At 36.7% G+C, this 17,842-nt stretch overlaps 1 protein-coding gene across 2 annotated transcripts; it reads right to left on the bottom strand.

Annotated features, from left to right (window-relative positions):
- Positions 1-998: 998 nt before the first annotated feature.
- LOC127881864 (alpha-tocopherol transfer protein-like) lies at positions 999-17,212 on the bottom strand. Of its 2 annotated transcripts, none has more exons than XM_052430034.1 (8): positions 17,045-17,212; positions 13,552-13,701; positions 13,297-13,456; positions 9,691-9,752; positions 6,168-6,373; positions 4,610-4,720; positions 3,609-3,732; positions 999-1,272 (listed from the first exon to the last, which is right to left on the bottom strand). In XM_052430034.1, exons 1-8 carry the CDS (start codon positions 17,058-17,060, stop codon positions 1,130-1,132), a joined length of 972 nt encoding a protein of 323 aa, XP_052285994.1. In that variant the 5' UTR covers positions 17,061-17,212; the 3' UTR covers positions 999-1,129. The 2 variants fall into 2 exon arrangements, with proteins under 2 accessions (XP_052285994.1, XP_052285995.1); XM_052430035.1 differs by having other exon boundaries at positions 6,273-6,373.
- Between the last annotated feature and the right edge of the window lie 630 nt (positions 17,213-17,842).

Genomic DNA, 17,842 nt, shown 5'->3' with positions numbered 1-17,842 from the left:
AATCTTAAGATATTGGCACCAACTGCAAGAAAACTAGCCTTTATGCACTAAAGATTTTTTCAAACATATTCAATAACTTGAGATATTTGCAAAATAAAGTTCTTAACGTTGTGTTTTTTATTTTGCCAGCCCGTGTGTAAACCCATGTGAACCTTGTTGATCTGCATTATTAACAGTGAAATGGATTTAGTGCAGGTTTACGACAACCAGAACATTTATGCCGGCGCAAGAAACTGTTGAGAAGTATAGCTAAACTTATCGATGAATAGTCGAAATAACAATAAAAGCTGTCAACGCGAGAGGGCATGGAGGTACTCGCTGTCTTCTAGCAGTTCCACACGTGAATCAAATTAGAAAGCCCAGCCAAGGCCAAACTAGAACTGCCACTGTCATGTCTGAAGTACACCTACATGCCGCTTTGTCAAAGAGCACATGCACTTCGGTCATAATAATTGGTTTCCTTAACAATTCTGAATTCATAACTATGAAGTATCGCCTTGATAGCTCATAGTAAAAGCGGTCGCTGCATAGACAATGCTTCAGCCTGAAATACAAGGACAGTTACTGTGAATTTAATAAAGCAGGGGAGGCATGGTTATTGAGCATCGCACTTTCCATCATCAGAAGCTTTCTACCTTTACAATGTCAACTTGATTACGCTTCGGACAAAACTTACTGAACACCAAATTACAAAGGACTATTACTATATAAACAGGAGCAAGATTTATGGTTCTTGTGTAATGCTCAACCCTAATGAAATCAATCAACCTATGAAGGTTCAAGTTGATAACTCTTACTCTAATTTTTTTAGATTATTACGTATAATAAAAAAAGATTAGAGTTTTCAACTGTAAAGAGGTTATTTCGTTTGCATGAATAGTGTATGGTCGACGAACGGCGGACAAAATTCGAACAAAAAAGCTCATTATTAATCACTTGCTTCGGTCAGTTAAACTAAAAACGGATGACATTTCATTACAAATACTGTTCATGCCTCCTGACATTGTGACATGTATTGCCATGTATTGACACTGATATGAACGACGTCAAAGTAAGAACAAATTGTTTGAGATATCAGGTTTTATATTACAGAAGAAACACAGTGTCATCCGCGGCGCATGTCCACGCGCTAATCGGTACCCAGTTTTCTGTAGGATCCTACTTCCTGTGAGCGAGCTGGTATCCGGTTCTTGTCAACGCCATACTTGTCGCTAGACAGCTCCATAACGTAACGCCGGAATTCCGGATTGCACATGTCAGCCAGCATTGCATCTACAAAGTGATGAACATTAGAAGTTAACTTTAATATATTTTTAATAAGGGGCGCCAAAAGCTGTTAGGTCTGGCTTGAAACGATTTGCTTTGTCCCCTATTCCAATCGCTTAAAAAAATTCACTTCAAGACAAAAGTCAACGAATCTTAATTAGGCTAAAAACAGTCTTTTGTTCCTACTAACATCTGGAAAAAATTAGGATAGCTCCGGCTGTTATCGTTAACCTCTTCTTTATTATACTCTTTTCTTTTCAGTTGTACAGTATATTCAATGACATAAATCTTCAAAATCTATTGTCAACACATGTTTCTTCATAACTATGTAGTCTTTGATTAAAAAAAAATAAAAAAAAATATGATCGAATTACGACAAATATCGAACGTTCAACCTGGAATACGACACAACAACTGTATGGTCAGCGCCGAAAATAAAAAAGCTGAAAATGTGCGTTGGCGACACCTCTTGTCATTAGCGCCACCTCCTTGGCATTGGCTTCATATCTTTTGCAGAGACCAAGTTATCTATTAAATCGAAAAGAAGCCAGTGTTTTTATGCATGAAACAATATGTTAACGTAATGTTTTGACGTGTTAGTGATTTCATTAGGTAAAAAGTTGCTCGTCACACAGGCAAAATACATTAGTTTTCTGTTTAAAAATTCACCATGCCACATTTTATAAAGGCCATCATATTTCAAATTTGGTATAACTATATGTTTCTGTGCATGTGTGGATAATAAATCTTCGCTGAATAGCACTTTATTGCCGATTTTAAAAATAATGCGAACTATGTTGAACACAATATATACAACCCATTAATTTGTAGAATTATCCATGATATTTCAAAACATTCGGTTCTTAGCGCCACCTCGGAAGTAGCATTTACTCATTTATAAATGCATCGCAAAACATAGGTGGTGTGATATGGGCGAGTAGAACATAGTATATTGCCAGCGAGTTGCATACCGTGATTATGCACGCGTTGGATCCAGTGTATATGCGAGATTCGAATACTCGTGTATCTCGCAAGTTGCATTCTGTTAACATGCGCGAGTTGCAATAAACGCATATCTTCACGAGTTGCGGACCGTGTACCTGCGCGAATACTTGTATCCGTCTATGTATATTATGTGCACAATATGTTTGACCTCGTATCCACGTAATGCGTAACATGTATCTGTTCGAGTGGGTAAACGTGTATCCGCCTATGCATACCGTGTGTCCATCGGTGCATACCATATATCCGCCAGTGAAAACTGTGTATCCGCCTGTGCATATCGCGTATATGCATATCATGTGTCCACCTATGCATTCCGTGTATCAGCAGTTGTGTATAAGCCGTTGGAAACTATGTTTCAGCCTTTGCAAGCCGTGTATCAGTCTATGCATACCGTGTATCCGCCTGTGCATACCGTGTATTCTTTTGTCCATACCGTATATCTGCATGTGCATTACGTGTATCCACATATGCATACATTGTATCCTCCCATCATCATCTCACATGCATATCATTTTTCCACCTATGCATCGTATATCAGTCTGTGCATACCGTGTATTCTCCTATGCATACCGTGTATCCTCCTGCACACAGTGTATCCACCTTAGAATGACGTATATCCGCCTCTGCACCACCGTGTAATCCCCTGTAAATAGTGTATCCACCGTTACACGACGTAAATCCACCTTTACATGTCGTATATCCGCCTGTGCATACCGTGTATCCTCCCATGTATACCGTGTATCATCCAGTACATACCGTGTATCCACCTGTGCATACATATTATCCGCCTTTGCATAATGTGTATCCGCCTCTGCATACCCTGTATTAGCACGTGTATACCGTCATCCTCCTGTTAACCATGTATCTTCCTGTACATACAGTGTATCGACCTGTGCATAACGTGTAACCGCCTCTGCATGCCTTTTATCAGCATGTACATACCGTGTATCAGCATGTGTTTACTGTGTATTCTCATGTACGTACAGTGTATCAGCCTGTGTATACTGTGTATCCTCCTGTACGTACAGTTTATCAGCCTATACTGTGTATTATCCTGTACTTACAGTGTATCCACCTTTGCATAATGTGTATCTACCCCTGCATACCCTGTATTAGCATATGTATACCGTGTATCCTCCTGTACATACCGTTTATCAGCCTGGGTACACTGTGTATCTTTATGTACTTACAGTGTATACACTTTTGCATACCTTGTATCAATCTGTGCATACCGTGTTAAAGCCTGCGCTTACCCTGAATCTGCATATTCATATCGCGTGTCCACCTTTGTATACCTTGTAACAATATGTGAATATCGTGAATCTGACTATGCATACCGTGAATCTGTGCGAGTGTTCCCGCGTGCGGCCCCTCATAGTCGTCTGGCAGGTACTCTTGAGGCAGACAAGCGTGACCCACCTCCGCGTAGATCTTCACTAGGCTCCGCCCATGGATGTGGAACTTAACACACAATTTAATCAAGCAATCGTGAAAATGTATTAGGTGGGTATGAAGTCCTAAAAGCGTAACTGAAGTCATTACTAGTATAGGATATGCGGCTTTAGCAGGTAAACTTTAATAAATCTTTCAGTTGATTTTATGGACCTTGGTTAGTGACCTTAATAAGACCCTGAAAATGGCTGGAATTTTAGTTGAATATTTTCAGAAGATATATAAACATAGGGACGTTCCACGCAAACACTCTTTTTTATTCTTGTGCACACATCTTACATAGACTTTAGATCAAAGGTCAACGCCAAGGCGGGTAATCTCGCTGTTTTATACGATCCAATTTATTAACAAATAACGACCATTTTTACTAATTTGTGTGTGTGCAAATTTCTTAGATACCATGCTGCCTATTTTCAAATTTCTTATATAGCGCAAAACATGCTCCGCAATTTTCTGGAACGAATTTTCTGCAATATATACAGTTGGGATTTAAAGTTGGATTAGAAAAAAAGCTTTCTCACGATAATGTTTTGAAATTATTTCATGCAACAAGCCCCATAGACGTTTACCACTGACCGGTAGGCCACGACATTGATAAGCTTCTGTCTGTATATAAGAATTTAGCAACTTTTTGATTTAATTGAAAATTGTTTTTGGAAAACTGGGCTTAATTCATATGCGTATAGTGTCGTCCAATATAAGTATCTGCAGTCCGCACAAGCTTATAAGGGACGACACTATCCGCCTATAATGGATTTCCGTTTACTTGCATGACACGAACAATTCCATAAAAGCGGAAATAGGCGGACATATGGTGTTTAAACAAATAACCTTCCACTGTTACTCACATAAACCATCAATCTTTTAAATTGAAACTAAAACTGACCCTGTCTTTCAGCTTCTTGGAGAGAAATGGTGATATAAAGGCAAAGATGACGTCAAAAAATGCGGGCTCGTTGTATGCGTTCATTGACTTAGCTCGCACCGGAAGAGCTTGCTGAAACAAAAAAAGTTTCACGATCATAACTGGTACCAGTTGTCAAACAGTTTGTATTAATGTCCATACATTCACGGTGATGGTAAGAAGGCGATGTGTTAAGTATTACCTTGAAGTAGAGTGTTTGCTGTTGACGTGTTTTTGTAACTAGAATGTGTAATGTATACGTGTTACCGGGCAGTAGGAAACGTGATGTATGAGCTGGAGGAACTTGAGGAGGAAATGTGATGGACACGTGAGACCTGGAAGCAGGCAATGAGAAGAGTATATGGTATCTATAAGCAGGAATTGTGATCTGTTACGTTTCACCGTAAAGTTTGACATTTGTTGTGAACATGCTAACTGGAAATACGAATGTGGTTTAAACATAATGTATTGTAGGAATTGTGTTGTTTTTGTCTTACCTTAAATTGAATATGCGATGTATAAGTTTTACCTTAAAGTAGGAAATAACATACATACGAATGACATGGAAGTGTATTATGTATACGTGTTAGATGGAAATAGAATCATTATTTGCATGCGTTATACTTGGCTGTAGGACGCGTTTTATGGAAGTCTGCTTCCTCGATTGTGATGGTACCTGTCAGTTATAAAAGTAGTATACATGTAACAGATACTTGCAAGTCGTTTTGTTTTCGTTCGATTTTACCTGGACGCATTCACGTATGTATGTATAAACTTGAGGGAAAAAAAGTGGCGTATCGGTGTTACCGGGTACACGAAGAAATGAATGTGGTATATACGTGTGTTTAATAACAAGAAATAAAGCATATAACTCAAACTTGCTATCTCGATGGAAGACATCTGCTGTACACAAAGCAATGCACATATAATTACACTTTTAAAATTAAGGAAGGACATGTGGAAGATACGCATTTTCTGCAAAAGGGACTTGTGAAGTACCGGGTACACGTGTGTCCTTTAATAAGGATATGTGAAGTATACATACTACATGGAAGCAAGGTATCTTGTTCATATGTTTTTTCCTGAAAAAAGTATACGTGTAACCTGTAAGTATGGCATGTGATCTATACGTCTTACCTGTACGTATGGTGTGTGTTGTATATGTGTTACCTGGGGATGTAAGACAATGGCTAAATACATGTGTATACTGAAAGAAGGATATATGATGTATGCGTGTAACCTGGAAGTAGGATATGTGAATTATGCATGATAAATGTGAGTAAGACGCACAAAGTATATGTTTCCTATTAGAGAGACATGTTATGTATGTCCGTTACATGGACCTAGGACATATTTTGTAACATGTTACTGGTAAGTTTCGAAACGTGTTACGTGGAAATGTGGCTGATATGCATTATATGGAAGAAGAATATTTGATGCATCGTATTATCAGAAATTATGCGGTGTAGCATGTTTTTGGAAATCGGACATGTAGTGTAAACATCATCCTGTAAGTAGGATAAGTGCAGAGTTTCGTCACCTGAAAGTAGGACATAAAGTCTCGTTGGTCGTCCCTGTTGGCAATAGCTGTGAATATTTGCATGGTTAGGCTTGAGTAGTCCGCGATCAATACAACGCCGTTCACCTGTACGTTCTCGTCCCGCGAGAGCCAGTCGTAGAAGAGCATCCCGCACTTCCACAGCCTGCCAATGCCTTCTTTCTTGATCATGTTCACGTCGAAACTTCCTGCAGTGGTGGTAGTAATGATATTTTATATTGCGGGTTTAATCAGTAAACGTAGTAGTATTGGTAGTAGATATTGTAGTGTTGTTAGTAGTAGATGTTGTAGTGGTGTTTGTAGTAGATGTCGTAGTGGTGTTTGTAGTAGATGTCGTTGTGCTGTTGTCAGTAGATATTGTAGTGGTGGTAGTAGTAGATATCGTAGTGGTGGTGGTAGTACATATCGTAGTTGTGGTGGTAAAATATTACATTGTGACGTTGGTAGTAGATGTCGTAGTGGTGTTGGTAGTAGATGCCATAGTGGTGTTGGTAGAAGATGTCGGAGAGGTGTTGGACGTGGATGTCGTAGTGGTGTTGTTAGAGCGTTTCGTAGTTTTGTTGGTATATAATCGTGCTAGTAGTAGTATACGTAGTATAAGTAGTAGTAGTAGTGGTGGTGGTGGTGGTGTAGGTAGTAGTAGTAGTAGTAGTAGTAGTAGTAGTAGTAGTAGTAGTAGTAGTAGTTGTAGTAGTAGTAGTAGTAGTAGTAGTAGTAGTAGTAGTAGTAGTAGTAGTAGTCGTCGTAGTAGTAGTAGTTGTAGTAGTGGTGGTGGTGGTGGTGGTTGTGGTGGTGGTGGTAGTGGTGATGTAGGTAGTAGTAGTAGTAGTAGTAGTAGTAGTAGTAGTAGTAGTAATAGTAGTAGTAGTAGAAGAAGTAGTAGTAGTAGTAATAGTAGTAGTAGTAGATGCGGTAGTAATAGTAGTAGTAATAGCAGTGCTTATAGCAGTGGTAGTATTTGTATTTGTAGCAGCAGAAGTAGTAGTGTTCGTAGTAGCGGTGGTGGTTGTAGAAGTAGAAGTAGTAGTAGTAGTGATAGTAGCAGTAGTAGTAATAGTGCTAGTAACAGTTGAAGTATTTAAAATCATGAAAACATATAGCTCGAACAATACATATTTAATATAAAAATGCTTATTTTTCTACCGTTGACCTTCAAGTATGGCCTAAATATTAAAAATAGTTAGTTTGCGTATATGTAACACATCTTATATATGATTTGAACTAGTGTGCAACCAAGCGGCAATCGAATGATTAAGTGTGGTAATTCAATAAACAAGCAAATTCGTTGAATTGATATCCCCTGCCAAACTATGTTTATGGATCGTTGCAAATCCCTGGATATACACTATAATCATTAAGTGTAGGGTAATTATTAATAGGTAATAATGAATTATATGGTAATTGTTTCTATGCATTGCAACTCTCCTCATTGATATATACACGACCATGAAATTTCATGTTGAAATCTTGTAGCATATCTGAGATATAGCCTTGAAAAGTAACAGCATATACATGTACAAACAGCAAAGTGTAATAACTCTTAATTAAGAAAGTGCAGGGTAATGGTTCTTAAGCGTGGCACTTCTCCCCATTGATTTCTGCACACCCATGAAGTTTAATGTGAAATGTTGTATCATATCTCAGATATAGCCCTGAAAAGTTCCATCATGCAAAATTAACAAAGGGCAAAAACTCTTATTAAAGAAAGTATATGGTTATGGTTCTCAAGCATGGCACTTCTCCTCATAAATATCGATACACCCACGAAGTTTGTTGAAATCTTGCATGGCATCTGAGATATAGCCCTGAAAAAACATCATACACAAAACAAAGGGCAATAACTCTTATTAGAGAAAGTGTAGTGTTATGGTTCTTGTGCATAGCACTTCTCCTCATTAATATTTATACACATATGAAGTTTCATTTTTATATCTTATATAGTTTCTGAGATATAGCGCTAACAAATTTGTGACAGACGGACTGACGGACAAAGCCAATTCTATATACCCCGCCTTGGGCGGGGATAAAACCCAAGTCCCGAAATTAATCATTTGGGGGCCAAGATCTTTTGACAGATTTCAGGTACAGGGCCCTCAATCCATTTTAGGGGAAGCGGGTCGCTACCCTCATGAGGGGGAATTTTCTCGGCGTTTCCCTTTTGGGGGGATTTTTTACTTACTCTCTCATTATTACATTTGTACATGTTAGCACTATATTCATTTCTTTTTTTCATTATTAAGTATGTTTGACAAGATTAAATTGAAATAGAATTGATATATAATAATCATGAGACACATCTTTAAACAAAAATAAAAAATAAAAAAATAAAAATCGGGGGGAATTTTTCCCCCCTAAATTCGGCCGCAGATTTGATAGTTTGAGGGCCCTGCAGGTACATACATTGAATTAATCTCGTAACTGAAGTTTTCGTTGATGTCGCTAAACATGTTTAAAGCAAACATCATTGTGATAAGAATCTTAGTTTGACATTATGCCCCATACATTTTAATTTGTCTGCGGGCAGCAATGCTACAGTATGCTATTAGATGTAGGGGCACTTGAAGGTATTGTTATTAACAGACGAGGCCTATTGAAAATTATTTAAAGCGAACAAACAACATTAATTAGGATATAAGCGTCCAGCATTTTGCTTGTTTACATTTTAAACGCCTACTTTGACAATTATTTCCGTACACGTAGAAAGCTCCAAAACTTCAGCAGTCAAGTACAGCTATCGGGTAACCAGCGAAATGTAAACAAACAAACGTTTTGACGGGCCAGAATAATAGGCAATAATACACTCGTACATGTTAAGATGACTAAATCTTGTATATGTAGTCAAACTTCATATATTTAGATTACTAAATCTTGTATATGTAGACAAACTTCATATATTTAGATGACTAAATCTTTTATACGTAGTCAAACTTCATATATTTAGATGACTAAATCTTTTATACGTAGTCAAACTTCATATATTTAGATGACTAAATCTTTTATACGAAGTCAAACTTCATATACATCTTTCAACAAGTATGCATTTTGAACAACAAGGCATTTATTGTAAAGATTCAGCATCTTTAAAGGAATCACAAATACGGGTGCTTGTGTTTGTTCTAACCAAACCAATACGGGTGCTTGTGTTTGTACTCACCAAACCAATACGGGTGCATGTGTTTGTTCTAACCAAACCAATACGGGTGTTTATGTTTCTAACCAAACGGTGCAATTTATTTCCACAATCATCGATCGATATAGTAATAAACACATTTCAAGAAATATCGCTGGATAATGGTAAAACATGTTACATGGCATATACATTTTTAAGAACATGAACACATTCTTAGGGGTATATTTTGACACCTTAGCAAAAAATACATTTGTTAAAGATGAACAAATCGTTGTTGAATGTATGAATGCATTTGTTGGCTTCATGTTCAGCTCATTTAAAAACGTTTTGAACTAGAAGCAGCGCTATATATATAAGTAGTACTTGAAGCCTTACCAAAACGCATGATGATAACTCTTCGGTTCTGTTTATCTCGCACAGCTGGGCATGTGAAGATCCTGATGATAATGATGATGATGGTAATAATAATAATAATAATATTATTATTAGTGATAATATGAACAATTCTACTTCTAAAAATAAAAATAACAATCATAATAATACTAATACGAAGAAGAACAAAAGAAGAAGACAAGAAGAAGAAGGAACGACATATTAAATCAAGCAAATACGTGCTCCGGCAAAAAATGTAACAACAGCTTTGTTACAGAAAAAAACAGCAGTCTCCCACTCGTTTAATTTTTTCCTGTTAAAATGCTTTTATTGATTTCATAATACATGTATAAACACGCAATTTACAAATACATGCACATTCATATATTGAATCTACCATATGTATTGAGATATTATGTGAGTTTGGGATAAATATCAAGTTTATCATGCGAGGCTTAGACCCATGGTAGCTGCAGCCGAGCATGATAAACTTGATCTTTATTCAAAACTCACATGATATTCTATTTATCCTATTATTTCCTCCCTTTTCATTAATTAAAGGGGCCTTTTCACGTTTTGGTAAATTGACCAAATTGAAAAAAGTTGTTTCAGATTCGCAAAATTTCGTTTTAGTTATGAAATTTGTGAGGAAACAGTAATGCTTAAAACATTTACCATGCTCTAATAAGTCATCATATGCATCTTTTGACGATTTAAAAACCTGAAAAATATACATCGTTGCAACGCGAAACGATTGAATAATTTGGCGAGTTCTGTTGCTGTCGTTATATTTTGTGAAACTACACGGATTGCCCATATAAAGTATAAAATACATCCGTCATTGTATGAGGACGGATGACCGAGTGGTCTAAACGGTAGACTTTTACTCCATGGGTCAGTGATTCGAGCCCTGTTGAGGGTAACTTAAAACAAGAGCACCGCCTTGCGGGTGCAGACCGCTCATCTATTTTCTTTTTAAAGGTGAAAGGACTCTCATTTTCAATCACAAAGGAGGGAGGGGTGGAGTGAAGAGGGGTGTATAGTGTGGGGGTGTGGACATTTATTACATTATTTTCCAAAAATGCGAAAAAAAAAATCGGGGGTGGGGGGTGGGGGGGTGGGGTGGGGGAGGATTCTTGGGTGCAAAGGTTGGACGGTATTTCAAACATTAAATAATAAAAATAAATTTTTGTGTTTTTTAACCGTTTCAAAAAAAAAAAATGGGGGGGGGGGTGGGTGGGGGGGAGGGTATAGTGTGAGGGTGTGGTGGTAATTTGTGAGATGATCTTAAAAAAAAAATTTAGGAAGGGGGATTGGGGGGATTCGGGTGGGGGGGAGGGGCGGTGGGGGGGATTCTTAGGTGCGATGGTTGGACGGTATTTCAAACATAAAATAATAAAAATAATTTTTTGTGTTTTTTAACCGTTTCAAAAAAAAAATTGGGGTGGGTGGGGTGGGGGGTGGGGTATAGTGTGAGGGTGTGGTGGTCATTTGTGAGATGATCTAAAAAAAAAAAAAAAATAGGGGGGTGGGGGGGGGGAGGGGGGTAGGGGGGAGGGCACGGGGGATGGTTTGGGTGGAGTCTATTGTGGTATGTCAGGTAAGAGTAGTTTTGTCAAAGTATCAATCAAATGTAATCATAAATAAAGAAGTTATGGCAATTTTAGCAAAATTTAATAATTTGACCTTGAGAGTCAAGGTCATTCAAAGGTCAAGGTAAAATTCAACTTGCCAGGTACAGTAACCTCATGATAGCATGAAAGTATTTGAAGTTTGAAAGCAATAGCCTTGATACTTAAGAAGTAAAGTGGATCGAAACACAAAATTTAACCATATATTCAAAGTTACTAAGTCAAAAAAGGGCCATAATTCCGTAAAAATGACAACCAGAGTTATGCAACTTGTCCTTTTACTGTACCCTTATGATAGTTTGCGAGTGTTCCAAGTATGAAAGCAAATATCTATGATACTTTAGGGGTAAAGTGGACCAAAACACAAAACTTAACTAAATTTTCAAATTTCTAAGTATATAGGGCCCATAATTCCTTCCAAATGCCATTCAGAGTTACATAACTTTGCCTGCACAGTCCCCTTATGATAGTTAATAGGTGTTGCAAGTATGAAAGCAATAGCTTTGATACTGTAGGAATAAAGTGGACCTAAACACAAAACTTAACCAAATGTTCAATTTTCTAAGTATAAAAAGGGCACATAATTCTGTCAAAATGCCAGTCAGAGTTACATTACTTTGCCTGCACAGTCCCCTTATGATAGTTAGTAAGTGTTGCAAGTATGAAAGCAATAGCTTTGATACTTAAGGAATAAAATGGACCTAAACACAAAACTTAACCAAAATTTTCAATTTTCTAAGTATAAAAAGGGCACATAATTCTGTCAAAATGCATGCCAGAGTTATCTAACTTTGCCTGCCCAGTCCCCTCATGATAGTAAGTAAGTGTACCAAGTTTGAATCCAATAGCATTGATACTTTCTGAGAAAAGTGGACCTAAACGCAAAACTTAACCAAAATTTTTAATTTTAAAAGTATAAAAAGGGCACATAATTCTGTCAAAATGCACGCCAGAGTTATCTAACTTTGCTTGCCCAGTCCCCTCATGATAGTAAGTAAGTGTACCAAGTTTGAATGCAATAGCATTGATACTTTCTGAGAAAAGTGGACCTAAACGCAAAACTTAACCGGACGCCGACGCCAACGCCAACGCCGACGCCGACGCCAAGGTGATGACAATAGCTCATATTTTTTTTTCAAAAAATAGATGAGCTAAAAAAATTATTCTTGATTTTTTTACTGGAGCTTTTTAGATCTAATATTTACATTTATCAATATAAAGCATTTAATTACAAACTTCAAAACAGCTTAAAATCTGTGAAAAGGCCCCTTTAATATCAAATATCGCAATTTTGGACGATTTTGTGTTTCCGAGGTTGAGAAAATCAGATTCTCCAATTTATGGAAAACCCCAAATCTGATCTAAAGAAGCGAAAGTTTAGAGCTTAAGTTTATACGATCATTATTATACTATTGATTTTCATCTGGTAATATGATAAAATGTGTTTTCACTATATTATTAAAATCATTGCACAATTTGAATAAATATCATACATCCTTCAACCTTTTATCTTTTTTTCTTCACTTAAATACTCTTTATGTATAACACAATAATAGTGCTTCTTGAACGAAAAAGGAATCAGATTTACAACAATTAAACTCTGGTTACAAGTTCAAACAAGATAAAACACAATTTTGAAACATTTGTTAGTGTTGTTAAAAATTAACAAAGTTTGGATTTACAATAAGAGTGCAGTTTACAAAACGATCCATTTAAACTTTATGATCAATATGCGAACAACATACGAGTTATAATTTCCCTTGTTGTGATCTATGAAATTTCACGTTGAAACCTTTTATAGTTTTCGATAGTTATACCCAAGACAAGAAATAAAAAAGACTGTTGAGCGGGCAGAAGAACAACCTGAATCAAATCTACCCATTTACGACTTTGTTGTTCGTGTGTTGTAATACATACAGTGATAACAGCAACAGCAAGAAGAAGAATAAAGACATCAGATCTCCCGCTAGTTACGCACCCAGACTTAATGACCTTCTGAAAGAGTGGGTCTTCGGGATCCAAGCTTCGGCACCACTCAGGTCTACTGCTGCGCGTCGTCCAGAATTTCTCAAGAGCCTTACGAGCCTCTAGTTGGCTGAACTTCCGAAATCTCAAGAATCTCAAGAGGAAAGCAAAATCTGTAAAACCGATGTTTCCCTTTTATAAGATTGTATAAACCTCACAGTATTCCATTCAAAAATACATACTATTATGTAAAGAGTTTATGACTCACCTGTTGGCGTCCTCAGCCATGGTTGTTCCTTTACCCACTGTCGAAGTGTCTGCACGGCGATGACTGTGTCCCGCGCGTTCCTCTCACCTAGCTCCTCCTTAGCCTTCTGCTTACTCGAGTCACACAACTGACTTACAAATTCAGTGTCACCTGAAATACAACAACAATTTGCAGTTACCTTTAAATATAACCGCCATTTGCGGTCATGTGCAAAATAACAGCCGTTCGCATTGATTATTAATATAACAGTTACCTGCAGTCATTTGAAATAAAAATCCATTTGCAGTAGTTGCTATAATTACATAACTTTCAAATACTATCAAATCATAAGGTTTTTAATAATATTCTATTTTTAAGAATTAAGTCTTAAAATCGGTTTGTGAATAGTCAATACGGGTCCAGAATTCCCTGAAAATGGTGATTTTAGGTTGCAATATTTTTCTGTAAGTGCTGTTATAAAAACGATAGTGTCAATCCATCGTTTAAGGTAAAACTATAATTTAATTACAAACAATATAAGAAATAATTGTTTATGTTTTTGATAACCTTGTAAGACGTATAGTATGGATGTAGAAGTGTTTTCAGCAGTAGAAATACACACCAAAAAATGTTTATGTTTGGTGGAGTAAATTTTATTGATCTTGATTTATTGACAAACAAAACTGTGTAGGGAATTTCTATAGCAATTCGGCTGTAGTAACGATACATTAATAAGTATTCAATGATTTTTATGCCCCCGAAGGAGGGCATATAGTGATCGTACTGTCCGTCTGTCTGTCTGTCCGTCTTTCCGTCACACTTTTTTGAAAAATGCGCATAACTTCTATGTCGCTTCAGAAGTAACCTTCATATACATGTGTATATGGACAAGGCCTTTCCATACGCACACAAATTTTGATCCCTTTCAACTTGACCTTGAAGTTAGAGTCCGCGTTTAGGTTTCGAAATCAGCGTTTCGGTTTCGAAAAATGCTCATAACTTCTTTGTCGCCTCAGATGTTACCTTCATATTTGGTATGCATGTGTATATAGAGGAGGCCTTTCCATAGACACACAAATTTTGAACCATTTCACCCTGACCTGGAACTTAGAATCCGCGTTTAGGTTTCGAAATCTGCGTTTATGTTTCGAAAAATGCTCATAACTTCTATGTAGCTTCAGATGTAACCTTCATATTTGGTATGCATGTGTATATGGACAAGGCCCTTTCCATACGCACACCAATTTTGACCCCATTGACCTTGACCTTGAAGTTAAGGTCCGCCTTTAGGTTTCGAAATCTGCGTTTAGGTTTCGAAACATGCCCATAACTTTTATGTCGCTTCAGATGTAACCTTCACATTTGGTATGCATGTGTATATGGACAAGGCCCTTCCATACCCACACAAATGTTGGCCCCTTTGACCATGACCTTGAACTTAGGGTCCGCGTTTAGGTTTCGAAATCTGCGTTTAGGTTTCGAAAATTGCTCATAACTTCTATGTCGCTTCAGATGTAACCTTCATATTTGGTATGCATGTGTATATGGACAAGGCCTTTCCATACGCACACAAATTTTGACCCATTTCACCTTGACCTTGAACTTAGGGTCCGCGTTTAGGTTTCGAAATCTGCGTTTAGGTTTCGAAAAATGCTCATAACTTCTATGTCGCTTCAGATGTAACCTTCTGAGTTCATATTTGGTGTACATGTGTATATGGACAAGGCCTTTCCATACGCACACAAATTTTGACCACTTTCACTTTGACCTTGAACTTAAGGTCCGCGTTTAGGTTTCGAAATCTGCGTTTATGTTTCGAAAAATGCTCATAACTTCTATCAAAGCGTTTTTCGGGGGCATATGTCATTCTATAGAGACAGCTCTTGTTGTGGAATGTATTACATTGTACATGCTTGGTCAGTTGGCATGCTAAACAACACTGGATACATACTGAATGTGAAATGAAATTATTGTCACTGTAAGGCTGAAATAGCTGTTTCTAGTTACTATTTCAAAAGGACTTATGTGTAATAAAATAATTTTACCTAATTTCATATGGCTAAACTACGACAATTTTTATTTTATTTTTTATCTATAAAGCATTCTTGTCTATTTTAAGATATCCGATGCCACATAGTACAGGCTACTATATGGATGGAGTGCCAACTACTATTACTGCTCATGGTTAGTCGAAAAGACAAAATACCAGACATGGCTATTCTTGTGCAACACGTTGTAGAACCGTAAACGACTAAAACAGTCTTAGATCAGCCATGAATAGGTCAATTTACTCCGCAAAGACATCAAAACTACCAGTGCAAACATTGTATTGAAATAAAAAAAATACCAAGTAAAGATTGAATTAAAAAGAGGAAACATTTACCAAAAAAATATTATGAAAACAAAATTTTTATTTAATTAGTTTGTGCAGTTGCAATATTTCACGCCCCGTATTCATGACCGTGTGTTTTGAGTATTTCCATCAGGCACCTTAAATAATTTCCAGATATTTCACATTTCTTATTTTAAAAATGAAGATCATGTTATAGTACATTGTCTATTGGTATTGTATACCGCAAAGTCACGAAACATTGTTATGATGAATATGTTAAGTGTTTTTTTTTGTGTTATATATATTATCATTGTAACATTAAACTTGCTAAGCGAATTCTAAGCAATACTGTCGTGCTTCTTTATGACGTTGATACTGAATTTTGTATTCAATATGTAAGAATTGAATGTGCAATGTTAAAAATAAAATGTAAAACTAGAAAATGGCTAAATAATTCATTCAAAGGTATTAACTTGTACCCAATTAATTAGCTTATCATGTTGCAACGAGTGAGTAGACCCATGAAGGCATTATGTTGTTTAGAGTCAGCAAAATGTAGGTATGTTTAATGTTCAATTATTTGTTGTCATTTCATTCTTCGTAAAGATCTACCAAATAAGACAACTTCCATCTTCACGACAGTTGTATGTTTATTTGTCTGCAGTAGTTGTTAATTGTGTCCAGTCCCTAAACGGAAAGTGACCTCAAATAAACTCAAATGAAAAGTAGCAATACATGTGTAATATTAATAATTTTACCGTCAGAAAACATATAATTTGTCAGATTACTTATTTGTATTTACAAATATTACAGTTTTTAGTTGGTTTTTAATAATTTGCATCGTGAAGATACATTTAGTCTTCATTGAATAATATCAAGCTTAGCTATAGACGATGTTTTTTCTAGGACATGGGCAACTTGATGGGCAAAAACTTTATTGATTAAATTAGTCTCATATTAAACAATCATTTAGAACAGGTAATTAGGACTTCTTGCAGTTACCTCTCTTTTGGTTATAAAACGTAACTTTGTATAACCAAAAGAGAGGTAACTGCAAGCTTAAAGTATCATGGGTATGAACGTCAAAGAATTATCAATACACTGAACTACTAAAATTATACGAATATATTATATAGTTGGCTAAGCAAATACATGTGTAAATAATTCTTCCACAGGACTCACCCGCTTCCTCAGCCATGGCCTTGAAGAACCACGAAATGTACGTACGTAAATATATCCAATCAGGCCAATATTACTTTTGGGTATGAATGATTTCAATTGTTGTAAACAAACACACCACTTAAGAGGGTAAAACATAGGACATGTGATCATAAAGAGGTAATCGCTATACGTTCCGCATGGTAGAATTTTATGCATTTAAATACAAGTTCATACTGTCTGTGTAGGTATTATTCGTAAGGTTTAAACACCAGACGATTGATTTATTTATGCAATAAATCGTCAGATGATCAAGAATATGAAAACGCAGTTTGTGTATTTAGAAGTTTATGAGATCCTTATGAGCATTCTCCTAGCAGAGTTGTCGTTCGTGCCTCAGCATACATGTGAATGTAATGCACCGCACACTGTAAGAGAGTGCCTAATGAGATCTGTGGCTGAGATATTCGTGAACCCGCAGTATGCGTCAGTTTTTGTATCTTTTGAATCTTATTAATTTATTAGACACACCTACGTTTTGACGAATTTTCGAATTATATACGTACTTTTCAGCTACTTCTACTTTGTACTAAAATGTTTATCAATTTTTGGTATTTTTTCTGTGCATGGACGATGCAGAACCCGAAAAACTTCACCTGTCCGATATGGGGGACCACCATCCAAAGTCGCATGCATCCGGAAACGGGATTTGAACCCGGGTCGCTTAGCACGAATCGCGTGTACTAATCACAACGCAAACCTGGAAATTTGGGGTTACGTTCTAGGTTAGACTTTAGAAAGAGTACACACAAAGTTTTGTTA

This window comes from Dreissena polymorpha, chromosome 5 (genome assembly GCF_020536995.1).
Source record: "Dreissena polymorpha isolate Duluth1 chromosome 5, UMN_Dpol_1.0, whole genome shotgun sequence".
NCBI classification, from domain to species: domain Eukaryota; kingdom Metazoa; phylum Mollusca; class Bivalvia; order Myida; family Dreissenidae; genus Dreissena; species Dreissena polymorpha.
This window is presented reverse-complemented; position numbering and strand designations above follow the sequence as displayed.